This window comes from Scyliorhinus torazame, chromosome 12 (genome assembly GCF_047496885.1).
Source record: "Scyliorhinus torazame isolate Kashiwa2021f chromosome 12, sScyTor2.1, whole genome shotgun sequence".
Taxonomy (NCBI): Eukaryota; Metazoa; Chordata; class Chondrichthyes; order Carcharhiniformes; family Scyliorhinidae; genus Scyliorhinus; species Scyliorhinus torazame.
Window position 1 is genome coordinate 15,291,896 of NC_092718.1, and position 14,528 is coordinate 15,306,423.

Genomic DNA, 14,528 nt, shown 5'->3' on the forward strand with positions numbered 1-14,528 from the left:
ATGTGCAGGTTCGGTGGATTGGCCATGATCAATTGCCCCTTAGTGTCCAAAGAGGTTAGGTGGGGTTAGGGGGATAGGGCTGGGGAGTGGTTAGGGTGCTCTTTCAGACTGTCGGTGCAGACTCGATGGGCCGAATAATCTCCTTATGCACTGTAGGGATTCTATGAACGGTCCTACCAACAGAGCCGAGATGACAGCAAGAAAATTAATTCTTCATTCAAAATGTAGAGAAATTAAATGTTATATATTGTCCCCCAAAATTTAATGGTACATACTCAAGAGGCTTGGACATTTCTGATCTTGCGTCAGTCCTACCTAACCAGTGTTGCGTGGGTGCAAAGCAATATCAAGTCTCCTTTGCATGGTTACAAAAACATACCGAAGCCGGGCTCTTTGACTTTTAAAAAAAGTTCCATTGTTAAGTTGTATTTTTGTGTTTGGGCTAAAAGGAAAAACACAAAGCTTATTTTCTTAATTATCCCTGTTCATGATGCATAGATAATGATGCATTGTGCCAAACTTTGCTGTAATCAGTATGGGCACCAGCAGTGTTCCATTACCTCCCTCAAGTGGCCATTCTTCACATCGCTGATGGGATGGTTGGGGATTGAAGGCATCACAGTCAAGCTTAATCCTTATTCTATTTGGAGGCCATACATCTGCACCTTTCAGAAAGAGTCAGTGGACAGCCATCCGAGTGAATGGTCTCTCTCTGCGAGGTTCACGGCTGAGATCAGCAAACACACCAGTGAATGATGCTCAAACCTGGAATCTCCTATGTGGCTTCACATGCATTTCACCTATTACACTGCCTGCATTCAGTGCTATTAAACTTCTCAGCTCAATTATCAAACTCGGTCAAGCCTCATGGTGTAAATTAATGCCACCCAAAAATCCAAATTTGTATTGAATGCAATACCATTGTCTGAAACTCTGTCACACACCAGAATCAAAACCTCAGGGGTCCACGCTTGAGTCAGAGGAAGCCAAGTAGATACCTCATCCAGGCCCGACTTCTGAGGAAAAAAGTAGAACTATGATAAAAATGTTCATGTTAAACAAAGCTGCATATTAAGAAATATTAGCCAAATTCCAATTTGGCACTGTGCTAATTAATCTATGCCTCCACCCCTCAAATACATCTGAAAAGGTGAGCTCATTTGGAGCGCTAGTTACAGAGAGTGGAGCTTGAGAGTTGAGTTTAAGTGTGCGAGTTTGGGGAAGCGGGGGAGGGAGGTACTGCTGTGTCTTGTTTTCCGAAGTACGTCCACCGATCAATAGGGCAGGAGCAGACCAAGGCCGGAGAGCTGGGAGATAAGCCACTGCAGTCCTACAACACTGAGTGAACATGCCAGAGTGATAGAATCATAGAATTTACAGTGCAAAAGGAGGCCATTTGGCCTATCGAGTCTGCGCCAGCCCTTGGAAAGAGCACCCCACCCAAGACCACACTCCATCTCCGTAACCCAGTAACCCCACCTAATCTTTTTGGACACTAAGGGCAATTTAGCATGGCCAATCCACCTAACCAGCACACCTTTGGACTGTGGGAGGAAACCGGAAGTTACTGGAGTCCGTTATCAAAGATTTAATTGCACAGCATTTGGAAAGCAGTGGTGTTATCAGACAAAGTCAGCAGAGATTTACGAAAGGAAAATCATGCTTGACAAATCTACTAGAATTCTTTGAAGATGTAACTAGTAGAGTTGACCAGGGAGAACACCGGTGGATGTGGTTTATTTAGACTATCAGAAGGCTTTCAACAAGATCTCACGTAGCAGATAAATATGTAAAGTTAAAGCCCCTGGGATTGCGGGTAGTGTCTTGAGATGGATAAAAAGTTGGTTAGCAGACAGGAAGCAAAAAGTTGGAATAAATGGGTATTTTTCGGATTAGCAGGCGGTGACTAGTGGGGTACCAGGTTAGCTTCCATGCTAACCAAATTGTTGGTGGAGATTTGTGTGTGAAGTTGGATCAAAGAAATAAAGGTGGGGGCAAGATCAGGGTATTGAACTTGATGTGTGCAAGGACCCCAACTGTTCACATTATATATTAAATGATTTGGATGAGGGAACTAAATGCATGGTCTCCACATTTGCACATGATACAAAGTTGGGTGGGAGGGTGAGCGGTGAGGACGATGCAGAGATGCTTCAGTGGGATTTGGACTGGCTGAGTATGTGGGCACATGCATGGCAGATGCAGTATAACGTGGATAAATGTGGTTATCCACTTTGTTGGCAAAAATAGGAAGGCAGATTATTACTTGAATGGGTGTAAATTGAGAGAGGTGGATACTCTGTGAGACCTTGGTGTCCTCGTGCACCAGTCGCTGAAAGTAAGCGCGCAGGTACAGCAGGCAGTAAAGAGAGCAAATGCTATGTTTGCCTTTATAGGAAGAGGTTTTGAGTATAGGAACAGAGATGTTTTATTGTAAATGTATAAGGCATTGGTGAGACCACACCTGGAGTATTGTGTGCAGTTTTGGTATCCTTGATGTTTACCAAGCTGATTCCTGGACTGGCGGGACTGTCATATGACTAGAGGCTAAATCGGTTAGGATTATATTCATTGGAGTTTAGAAGAGTGAGAGGGGATCTCATAGAAATTTAGAAAATTCTAACAGGATTAGACCAATTAGATTCAGAAAGAAAGTTCCTGATGGTGGGGGAGTCCAGAACTAGGGGTCAGAGTTTGAGGATTAGGACTGAGGTGAGGAGAAATTTCTTCAGCCAGAGAATGGTGAATCTGTGGAATTTGCTACCCCAAAAAGTAGTTGAGGCCAAAACGTTGTATAATTTCAAGAAGGAATTAGATTTAGTTCTTGGTGTTAGGAATGGGTTAACAGGTCTTCAAATTAAATACTAATTTGATGTCAATTATCCAATAGAAGTTACTTGTATGTAAAGGGGTTACAGGTGGCACTATTTGTTGGTAGAGATTTGTGTGTGAAGTTGGATCAAAGAAATAAAGGTGGGGGCAGGATCAGGGTATTGAACTTGATAATCTGGCCTTAATAAAGGGAACTATGAAGATATGAAGCGTGAGTTGGCCTTGATAAGATTGGGGAAAGTTACTCAAAGGGATGGCAGTGGATAGGCAATGGCAAACATGGCAACATTCACTGGGGCTGGTTTAGCACAGGGCTAAATCGCTGGCTTTGAAAGCAGACCAAGGCAGCCAGCAGCACGGTTCAATTCCCATACCAGCCTCCCCGAACAGGCGCCGGAATGTGGCGACTAGGGGCTTTTCACAGTAACTTCATTTGAAGCCCACTTGTGACAATTTTCATTTTCATTTAATTTCATTCATTTAATTTCATTCATTTCATTTCAAAGAACGCATGGGGAAACTGCAGCAACTGTTCATTCCTGTCTGGCACAAAAGCAAAATGGGTAAGAGGGCCGATCCATGGCTTACAAAGGAAATTAGAAACAGTATCTGATCCAAGGAAGAAGCATACAGATTGGCCAAGAAGAAGAATAGGTCTGAGGATTGGGAGCAGTTTAGAATTCAGCAAAGAAGGACAAAGGGATTGATTAAGAAGGGGAGAGTACAGTACGAAAGGAAGCTTGCAGGGAATATAAAGACGGACACGAAAAGTTTCTATAGATATATGAAGAGGAAGAGATTGGTAAAGAGAAATGTAGGCCCCCTACAGACCGAAACAGGAGAATGCATAATAAGGGACAAAGAAATGGCTGAGCAACTGAATACATACTTTGGTTCTACCTTCACAAAAATGGACACAAATCAGATACAAGAAATGTTGGAGAGTGAAAGGTTTAGTAAGAGGGAAGAACTGAGGGAGATCAACATTAGTAGAGAAATGGTGCTGGGAAAATTGATGGGATTGAAGGTGGATAAATCCCCAGGGCCTGAGAATCTGCATCCCAGAGTGCTTAAGGAGGTGGCTCTGGAAATAGTGGATGCATTGGTGGTCATCTTCTGGGATTCTATAGACTCTGGAACTGTCCCTGCTGTAGCTAATGTCACTCCAATATACAAAAAGGGAGGTGGAGAGAAAGCAGGGAATTATAGACCAGTAAGCCTAAACATCGGTGTGGGGAAAATTCTTGAATCCATTATCAAGGATGTTATAGCAGAACATTTGGAAAACAGTGGCAGGATCAGTCAGAGTCAGCATGGATTTATGAAGGGAAAATCATGCTTGACAAATCTGTTGGAATTCTTTGGAGATGTAACCAGTACAGCCAGTCGATGTGGTATATTTGGACTTTCAGAAGGCATTTAACAAAGTCCCGCATAAGAGATTATTGCGCAAAATTAAAGCGCATGGGATTGGGGGAAATGTATTGAGGTGGATAGAAAACTGGTTGAGAGGAAACAAAGAGTAGGAATTAACAGATCCTTTTCAAATTGGCAGGCAGTAACCAGTGGGGTGCCACAGGGATCGGTGCTAGGACCCCACTATTCACTATATATATTAATGATTTGGGATGGGCGAACAAAGTGTAACATCTCAAAGTTTGCAGATGATACCAAGTTAGGTGGGAAGGTGAATTATGATGAGGATGCAAGCATCCGACAGCATGATCTGGACAGGTTGGGCGAGTGGGCAAATCAATGGCAGATGCAGTATAATTTGGATAAGTGTGAGGTTATTCACTTTGGAAGCAAAAACGAGAAGGCAGATTACTACCTGAATGGTTGTAAATTGGGAGAGGGGAATGTGCAGCGGGACCTGGGTGTCCTTGTGCACCAGTCGCTGAAGGTAAGCATGCAGGTGCAGCAGGCGGTAAAGAAGACTAAATGGTATATTGGCCTTCATTGCGAGAGGTTTCGAGTATAGAAGCAGGGATGTGTTGCTGCAGTTGTACAGAGCCTTGGTGAGGCCACACCTGGAGTATTGTGTGCAGTTTTGGTCTCCTTTTCTGAGGAAGGATGTTCTTGCTCTCAAGGGAGTGCAGCGAAGGTTTACCAGACTGATTCCAGGGATGGCGGGACTGTCATATGAGGAGAGATTGACTAGGTTGGGATTATTCTCTCTGGAGTTCGGAAGAATGAGGATCTCAAAGAGACTTTTAAAATTCTAACAGGACTAGACAGGGTAGATGCAGGGAAGATGTTACCAATGATGGGTGTGTCCAGAACCAGGGGTCACAGTCTGAGGATTCAAGGTGAACCATTTCGGGTAGAGATGAGGAGGCATTTCTTCACCCAAAGAGTGGTGAGACTGTGGAACTCATTACCGCAGCAAGTAGTTGATGCTAAATCATTGAATATATTCAAGAGGCGGCTAGATATAGCACTTGGGGTGAATGGGATCAAAGGCTATGAGGAGAAAGCAGGATTAGGTTATTGAGTTGGATGATCAGCCATGATCGTGATGAATGGCGGAGCAGGCTCGAAGGGCCAAAAGGCCTCCTCCTGCTCCTATCTTCTTTGTATGTATCTATGTATGATAAGCCATGGTCATAATGAATGGCGGAGCAGGCTCAAAGGGCCAAATGGCCTCCTCCTGCTTCTATTTTTATATTTCTAAGTAATGCAGGAGTTGTTGAAAAGGAAGAACTTAAAACAATCGTCATCAATAGGGCAAAGGACTGAGCAAAACTCAGTCAAGAGTCCCCAGGGCCTGATAGTGGAGGCATTGGTTATAATATTTCACAATTTCCTGGATTTTGGAAAGGTTCCGATGGATTGGAGAATGGTTAATGTAACATCCCTGTTCAAAAAGAGAGAAAGGCAAAAAGTAGGAAACTATAAACTAGTTGGCTTAACATCTGCTGTTGGAAAATTGCTGGAATCCATTATTAAGGAAATAGTGATGGTACATTTGGAAAGTCAAAATGCAATCTCAGGTTTCATGAAGGATAAATTGTGTTTGACTAATTTGCTGGAGTTCTTCAAAGATGTAACCAGAATAATGGGGTCCTGTAGAAATAGTGCAACTGGACCTTCAGAAGACATTTGACAAGGTGCCGCACAAAAGGTTAACTCACAAGGGAAGATCCCACCGGATGACAAAAGGTTAATACACAAGATAAGATCCTACCGGATTGGGGTAATATATTAGCTTGGCTAGAGGATTGGCTAACCAACAGAAAGCAGAGAGTCAGTTGGTTGGCAAGCTGTAACTAATGGGTGTGCCACAGGGTTCGGTCCTCCAGCCACAACCATTTACAATCTATATCAATACTTGGATGCAGAGATAGAATGTACTATAGCCAAATTTGCAGACAACACTAACAGAGATGGGAAAGCAGGTTGCAATGTGGAAATAAGAAACTTACAAATGGAGATGAGTGGGCAGAAAATGTGGCAGGTGGAATTTAATGTGGCTAAGTGTGAGGTTATCCATTTTGGTCACAGGAATAAAATTATCTAAATGGAGAGACACTTGAAAATGCTTTGGTGCAGAGGGATCTGGGTGTGCTTGTGCACACATGACACAGTTTGTATGAGGATGCAGCTGGTATTAAGGAAGGCAAACCAAATTTTGGCATTAATTGCGAATGGAGTAGAGTATAAAAGTAGGGAAGTGCTGTTGCAACTGTATAGGGCATTGGTGAGACCACATCTAGAGCACTGCGCACAGTTTTGGTTTCTTTACTTGAGGAAATGCATGAGAGATGGTTCAGAGAAGGTTCATTAGATTAATTCCAGGGATGAAGGACTTGTCTATGAAGAGAGATTGAGCAGTTTAGGCCTATACTCACTGGAAAGGAAATTTAATTGAGCCATACAAGATGCTAAAGGGAATTGACAGGGTAGATGTAGAGCGTATGTTTCCCCTTGTTGGACATCCTAGAACAAGCGGCTATAGGTTTAGGCTAAGGGGTGGCTGATTTAAAACAGAAGTGAGGAGGAATTACTGAACTCAAAAGGATCAGGAATCTGTGGAATTCTGTACCCCAGAGCAGTGGATGCTGGAACACTAGACAAATTTGAGGAGATAAGGAGGTGGAGCTGAGGGGGAAGAGGAGATCAGACATGATCATACTGAAATACGGAGCAGGCTCGCTGGGCTAAATTGCTACTCCTGTTCCTGTTCTTATGTTCAAACACAGAAAAAACATGGAGATGCTCTTGCTTGGAGAAGTGAGTAACTTATTTTCAGATAAAGGCACTTGAAAATGGCAATATCGTATGGCACAAACTTTGGGAATTTTCCTTTATTACTTATGCACACTGCTGTGGATATGTATCTCAGATTGTTCATTACTTCAACTATCCATGGCTGCTAATTTTGGCACAGTGCTTCTGCACGGCCACATCTTTTTCTCAAGTGTCCCAGATAAATAAGTTTTGCTCATTTGCAATAGTTTATATGTTTGTTCACACTCCTTCCCAATCACAGAGACACCTTGCTTTCCTTTCCTCCAGCCGTGCTGCATGGTGTGCAGGAATTTCTGATCCCAAGGTCAGTTGTTGAGTGCACACCAAATTGGATACCTAAGCGAAACAGTTGCTGGAAGGAGTCAAGAACAGAATGAGAACAATGACCATTTTAATTGGTGATAAGGGGCAGTGTTTTCTTGGAATTCCACAAATTATGTAGTTATACAATTTCACCTGTAGTTAAATTAATCTTAATCCAGTTCCCAGTATAGGGCATCGCACTGTGATTAAGTTTATTATAAGCAGCACTAAACTGAGTATTTCAGACCAAAAATATACAGAGAACATGTCACCATCGCTTTATGTAGCCCATAGGGATTAAAAGACTGGGTGCTAAAAAGGGGGAGTCTGGGATAAGGAATAAGTCTTCCACTTAACAGTATGTTCTTCCTGCAATAGCACGAATGTATGTTTTCCACAAAATAATAATAATTGCTTATTGTCACAAGTAGGCTTCAATGAAGTTACTGTGAAAAGCCCCTAGTCGCCACATCATTCCGGTGCCCGATTGGGGAGGCTGGTACAGGAATTGAACCCGCCCTGCTGGCCTTGTTCTGCATTACAAGTCAGAACTGCCCAATGTAAAATTATAATTTTAAAATTAAAAATTAGAATCTGTTTACAAAGTGAAAACGTTGCTCTTTCCTAGAGTAGGAGAGTCAAGTACTAGGGGTCTTGGTTTAAAGTGCATGGGGAAAAGTTTAGAACAGATGTGCAACAGATGTGCAAGGCAAGTTTTTTTTTTTTTTAAACAGAGGGTGGCAAATATATGGGGTGGTGGGAGCGGGTATGATAGCGGCATTTAAGGGACATCTAGACAAATATATGAATAGAGTGGGAATGGAAGGATACGGACTCCGTAAGTGCAAACGGTTTAGGCAGGTACCATGGTTGGCGCAGGCTTGGAGGGCCGAAGGGCCTGTTCCTGTGCTGTTCTTTGTTTGGGATGTGCAGTGTCAGGAAAACAATTGTGCTGTTTGTTGTGAAAATGTGTTCCCATTTGTAAGCGGTTGAAGGCCAATTGTTTTTATTGGGTCAGAGGACAGACTTTGTGGAGAAGCAGCTGCACATTATCAAACTGATCACCAGGTGTGGGTATAGGGTTACAGTACTCTTTCTGAAACAGAAAGTAGATTTGGATGAAAGAAGAATGTAAGCTGGAACAAGACTCATGACTTAAAATTAAGCCCTTATGGTCTTGGCCACAGCACCAAGCTGATATTACTGATGTTCACCTAATGGTTAAGCTGATTGGGGCAGTAAGGCCAGGAAGATACCAGGAATACCATTTGCCATGCAAGCCAGTCTCAGGCAGGCAAACAGTACCAGTGCTATAGTTCATCTTTGCATTCCTGGAGGTAGGCAGGGACTACGATCCGTGACTGCGATCCAGTGACTCCCTGCTGAAAATGCTTGCAAGAATAGCAATGGCGACCTCATTGGAATCAACCCTATGCTCCTCCAGACAAAGTGCCTGCTGACACTCTATCTCGGTTTACGTACAAAAATGGATATTTGGGCAAGACACTCAAGAACACTTGATGCCTGTGGAACCATTTGCTAGCAAGGGCTCAATGCTTTGAGGGTAAGTTGGGGAAGTGTAGGTGCAGAATAGAATAACATGTGCACACATACGGATGTGGAGCTGATGAAAAACATCAGTGTTTAACGGAGCTTCTCACCAGTATAAACAGTGTAGTTTCACTAACTGCACGTGTAAATTCAAATCCCAATCCCAATTCATAATACTGGCGCTTAGTAAATGTTAAGTAAGCAATAAACTAAATGGAACACTTGGCATGGACTCCAACTGTGGTTTAAAATCTACGTTCACCTTAAATGCGAGTGACTTTAGTGGAAATGAGTTGTATGTAGTTTGGCTCAATACATCTCCCCATTACGTCCTCCACATTTTTTTTTTTTACTGCGCAAAACTTAGAACAAGTTGGTCAAACAGAAATTAGAGCAACTTTCACTTGCAAAACAGGGTGGAAATCAAGGGATTGAAATTCCGGTAACTTTGATTTAGGTTCAGAATCAATTGGAGGCTTCTCACTGATAGCTGTGTAGTACAATATTCGGGACATGAGATAAGCTACATTCTTGCACATACAATAAGATTCAATAAGAAACAAGTTTTCCTTACTGTTGTGCTGTCAAAGTAAATCAGGAAGGCCTCCACCGTGTCAGCGATCTCCGCTGTCAGTGTGAATTGGTTGGGCACCACACACACCTGAACAGTCGCGGTGTAATACTTGTTATCTATAGTCCATGGGTAGGATCGGACCTCATTCCCGGGGCCAGTGTACTCCGGAAGGTCATCTGCGCCAATAATATCTAAAAACGAGAGAGCAATACACTTAAATAATTACATCTAAAGAGTGGGAGTTGATGTTAAATCAATGCACTTTAAACAAACCAGCTTTGAATCCTAATCCGTCTCAAGTTGGTTGACCTTAGTAGAAATACTACAATGAACTTCAGACCCTGGAACTATGCAGGGAATGGAGTGAAGTAAAAAGAGGTGAAAAACCGCTATCTAATTTGTGACCCCTAATGAAGGATGTGATGTTGCTTTAGCTAGATTACTTACCAAGACTCACCACACTTAGAGATAAAAAGGGGCTGGTCTAGCACAATGGGCTAAACAGCTGGCTTGTAATGCAGATTAATGCCAGCAGCGCGGGTTCAATTCCCATACCAGCCTCCCCGAACAGGCCCTGGAATGAGGCGGCTCGGGGCTTTTCACAGTAACTTCATTGAAGCCTACTTGTGACAAGTGATTATTATTAACAGGGTGACATATTGATGATCATCTCAGAAGAGGTGGGGAGACATTTATTTGGGGGCTGGGGAGAACAGTAAAGCATAAAAGTTTTACTAGATCAGAAAGCACCCTGTGCCAATCTCACAGCCCACAATAAGGAGTTTCAAGAATAGAGATATACATAATCCTTTTCCTGTTTGGCCCAACAACATTTTTCCTTTAGAACTGTCAAGAGAAGCAAAGTTAAAATTCTTCTAGTGGGGATTCCTGGTGGCTGCCATGTGCTGAGCGGTCAAACAGAAGGTGGCTCTCTTTTGGGAGCACACCACAAAATCCCCCCCAGCCTCGCCCCAACCGACCAAAATGCCGTCGAACCAGCCGCGGGGCCAAACAAACAGCAAGGGTGAGGAAAGGATGACCCCAACCTCAGAACGAGGGGACCGCATGCGAAACAGAGCAGAGCATGGTGGACCGAGCAGGGTCACTAACTCAAATGCCGGCCCACCCTTCGATAGAGCAACTGACGGAACGTCTCTCGATAGAGCTCCAGAAACAGAAACTCGATAAAAGAGGACTTCATGTCGGCAACAGAAACCGCAATGGTCCCCACGAAGAGGGACAGAACGGAGCGGAGACTGGAGACACAGGAAGCGACGGTGCAGGACCTGGAGATAGCGGTCACTGACCAGGGCGAGCAGATCGCCTTGTTCAAAGCTCAGGTGGCAAGGTTGGTAACGACCCAGAAAGCCTTCATGGAGAAAGTTGACGATCAGGAAAACAGGCAGCGGACAGAACCGGAGAATTGTCGGGCTACCAAAGGGCAGGAACCCGACGGAATATGTCGCAAGGATGCTCGGGAAACTGGTCATGGGCGAAGGCTGCTTGGGTTTGTTTTTGTTGGTTATTAGGCGAGGGGGATCTCTGGCGAGGCTGCTACCTTGCTGGCAAACTGCAGTTCGTTAGTAAAAGGGGGGGGGGGGGGGGGGGTGCTGCAGTCTGCTGATCCTGTTTGTGCAGGTTTCGATGCACCTAACAATACTAATAATTATGGTGGGGGAACAGGAATGGTGGAGATAGAAGTTTCTAGAGGAAGCAGTTGTTTTTTTGGGGGGGATAGAGGATGGAGGTGGGTAGATTGCCTACAGTGACCTAGGTGTGTTCATTGTCCCATCTGATGGGTGGGGATTGGTGCCAGCGTGGGTGGGAACTTCTTGTCGGTGTGTGATAGGGGTTGGGAGCATCCCCCAGACGGGTGATGGTTGATACAAGGAGAGGGGGTGGTGATATAAGGAGGGGATGGTGATACAAGGAGAGGGGATGGTGATACAAGGAGAGGGGATGGTGATACAAGGAGAGGGGGTGGTGATACAAGGAGAGGGGGTGGTGATACAAGGAGAGGGGGTGGTGATACAAGGAGAGGGGGTGGTGATACAAGGAGAGGGGGTGGTGAAAGATTCCCCCCGATTCGGTTGGTGTCGGGAACCCCGTGATTAAGCGGGCCCGCGTGTTCGCGCACCTGAAAGGGCTCAAGGCGGATGTGGTTATGCTTCAGGAGACACACCTGAAGGTGGCAGACCAGGTAAGATTGAGGAAAGGGTGGGTAGGTCAGGTGTTTCACTCGGGGCTGGATGCCAAAAATCGAGGGGTGGCGATCTTGGTGGGAAAGAAGGTGTCATTCGAGGCGTCGAGCATTGTGGCAGATAATGGCGGTAGGTACATAATGGTAAGTGGTAAATTGCAGGGAGAGAGGGTGGTACTGGTCAATGTGTATGCCCCGAACTGGGACGATGCAGGTTTTATGCGGCGTATGTTGGGTCGGATCCCAGACTTGGAAGTGGGGGGCCTGATAATGGGGAGAGACTTTAACACGGTGCTAGATCCGGCCCTGGATCGCTCCAGGTCTAGGACGGGTAGGAAGCCGGCGGCGGCTAGAGTGCTGAGGGGGTTTATGGACCAGATGGGAGGGGTGGACCCTTGGAGATTTGCAAGGCCGGGGGCTAGGGAATTTTCATTCTTCTCACATGTCCATAAGGCTTATTCCCGAATTGACTTTTTCATTTTAAGTAGGGCGCTGATAGCGAGAGTAGAGGATACCGAGTATTCGGCAAAAGCCATTTCGGACCACACCCCGCATTGGGTGGACTTGGAGATGGGGGAGGAGAGGAACCAGCGCCCGCTGTGGCGCTTGGAGGTGGGGCTGCTGGCGGACGAGGAGGTGAGCGAGCGGGTCCGAGGAAGTATAGAGAGGTACTTGGAGACCAACGGCAACGGGGAGGTCAGAGTGGGGATGGTATGGGAGGCACTGAAGGCGGTGGTGAGGGGAGAGCTGATCTTCTTTAGGGCCCACAAGGAGCGGAGGGAGCGGGAGGAGAGGGAGAGGCTGGTGGGGGAGATGGTGAGGGTAGACAGGAGGTATGCGGAGGAGCCAGAGGATGGAATGTTGAGGAAGAGGCGAAGCCTCCAGGCCGAATTCGACCTGGTGAACACCAGGAAGGCGGAGGTGCAGTGGAGGAATGCCCAGGGGGCGGTCTACGAGTATGGGGGAAAGGCAAGTCGGATGCTGGCGCATCAGCTTCGGAAGCGGGACTCAGCTAGGGAGATCGGGGGAGTTAAGGACAAGGGAGGGAGTGTGGTGCAGAGTGGGGTTGGCATCAATGGGGTCTTCAGGGACTTTTACGAGGAATTGTACTGATCCGAGCCCCCATGGGAGGAGGGAGGGATGGGCCGCTTCCTGAACCAATTGAGGTTTCCAAAGGTGGAAGAGGGACTGGTGGCGGGATTGGAAGCCCCGGTTGGGCTGGAAGAGCTGATCAAAGGGATAGGAAGCATGCAGGCGGGGAAGGCACCGGGGCCGGACGGTTTCCCGGTCGAATTCTATAAAAAATATATGGACCTGTTGGGCCCGCTGTTAGTCAGGACCTTTAATGAGGCAAGGGAGGGGGGGGGGGGGGGGGGGGGGGACTTGCCCCCGACGATGTCCCGGGCACTGATCTCCTTGATCCTGAAGCGGGACAAGGATCCCCTGCAATGTGGGTCTTACAGACCGATTTCCTTGCTAAATGTAGATGCCAAGGTGCTGGCGAAGGTCTTAGCCACGAGGATTGAGGATTGTGTGCCGCAGATCATCCATGAAGACCAGACAGGGTTTGTGAAGGGGAGACAGTTGAACGCGAATGTGCGGAAGCTTTTGAATGTTATCATGATGCCGGCGAGGGACGGGGAGGTGGAGATAGTGGTGGCAATGGATGCTGAGAAAGCCTTCGATAGGGTAGAGTGGGGGGTACCTGTGGGAGGTGCGGGTTGGGGGAGGGTTTTGTCAGATGGGTTAGGCTGTTGTATGAGGTCCCGATGGAGAGTGTGGCCACAAACAGGAGGAGGTCCGAGTACTGTCGGTTGCACCGAGGGACGAGACAGGGGTGTCCCTTGTTCCCCCCCCCCTGCTCTTCGCACTGGCGATTGAACCCCTGGATATGGCACTGAGGGAGTCAAGGAACTGGAGGGGGTTGGTGCGGGGTGGGGAGGAGCATAAGGTGTCACTTTATGCGGACGACCTGCTGCTGTATGTGGCGGACCCGGTGGGAGGAATGCCGGAGGTAATGAGGATTCTTAGGGAATTCGGGGACTTTTCGGGGTACAAGCTCAACATGGGGAAGAGCGAGCTGTTTGTATTTCATCCAGGGGACCAGGAGAGGGAGATTGGCGAGCTCCCACTAAAAAGGGCGGAGAGGAGCTTCAGGTATTTGGGGGTCCAGGTGGCCCTGCATAGGCTTAATTTTACAAGGCTGTTGGAGCAAATGGAGGAGGAGTTCAAGAGGTGAGACGCGTTGCCGCTGTCCTTGGCAGGTAGGGTGCAGTCAATCAAAATGACGGTGCTCCCAAGGTTTTTGTTCCTGTTCCAGTGCCTCCCCGTGTTTATCCCGAAGGCTTTTTTCAGGCGGGTTAATAGGAGTATAAATGGGGTTTGTGTGGGGGCGAGGGACTCCCGAGGGTGAGAAGGGTGTTCCTGGAGCGGAGTAGAGATAGGGGGGACTGGCGCTGCCCTACCTCTGTGGGTACTACTGGGCCGCCAATGCGACGATGGTGCGCAAGTGGGTGATGGAGGGCGAGGGGGCTGCATGGAAGAGGCTGGAGACGGCGTCTTGTGTGGGTACGAGTCTGGGGGCGCTGGCAACGGCACCGCTGCCGCTCCCTCCAAGGAGGTATACCACGAGCCCGGTGGTGGTGGCTGCCCTCAAAATTTGGGGGCAGTGGAGGCAGCACAGGGGGTAAGTTGGGGCCTCGGCATGGACCTCATTATGGGGGAACCACCGGTTCGCCCCAGGAAGAACAGGTGGAGGGTTTTCGGGGTGGCACAGGGCAGGGATACATAAGTTGGGGGATCTGTTTGTGGACGGGA

At 46.9% G+C, this 14,528-nt stretch overlaps 1 protein-coding gene across 2 annotated transcripts in view; it reads right to left on the reverse strand.

The window, feature by feature from the left end:
* The window catches only part of aagab (alpha and gamma adaptin binding protein), a 67,630-nt gene that overhangs the window by 18,708 nt on the left and 34,394 nt on the right, over nt 1-14,528 (reverse strand). For both annotated transcript variants that reach the window (XM_072470442.1, XM_072470440.1), the window contains exons 2-3: nt 9,512-9,702; nt 920-1,016 (exon numbers count right to left, since the gene is read on the reverse strand). In XM_072470442.1, the coding sequence (XP_072326543.1) occupies nt 920-1,016; nt 9,512-9,702 (288 nt within the window). The remainder of the gene's footprint in view (nt 1-919; nt 1,017-9,511; nt 9,703-14,528) is intronic.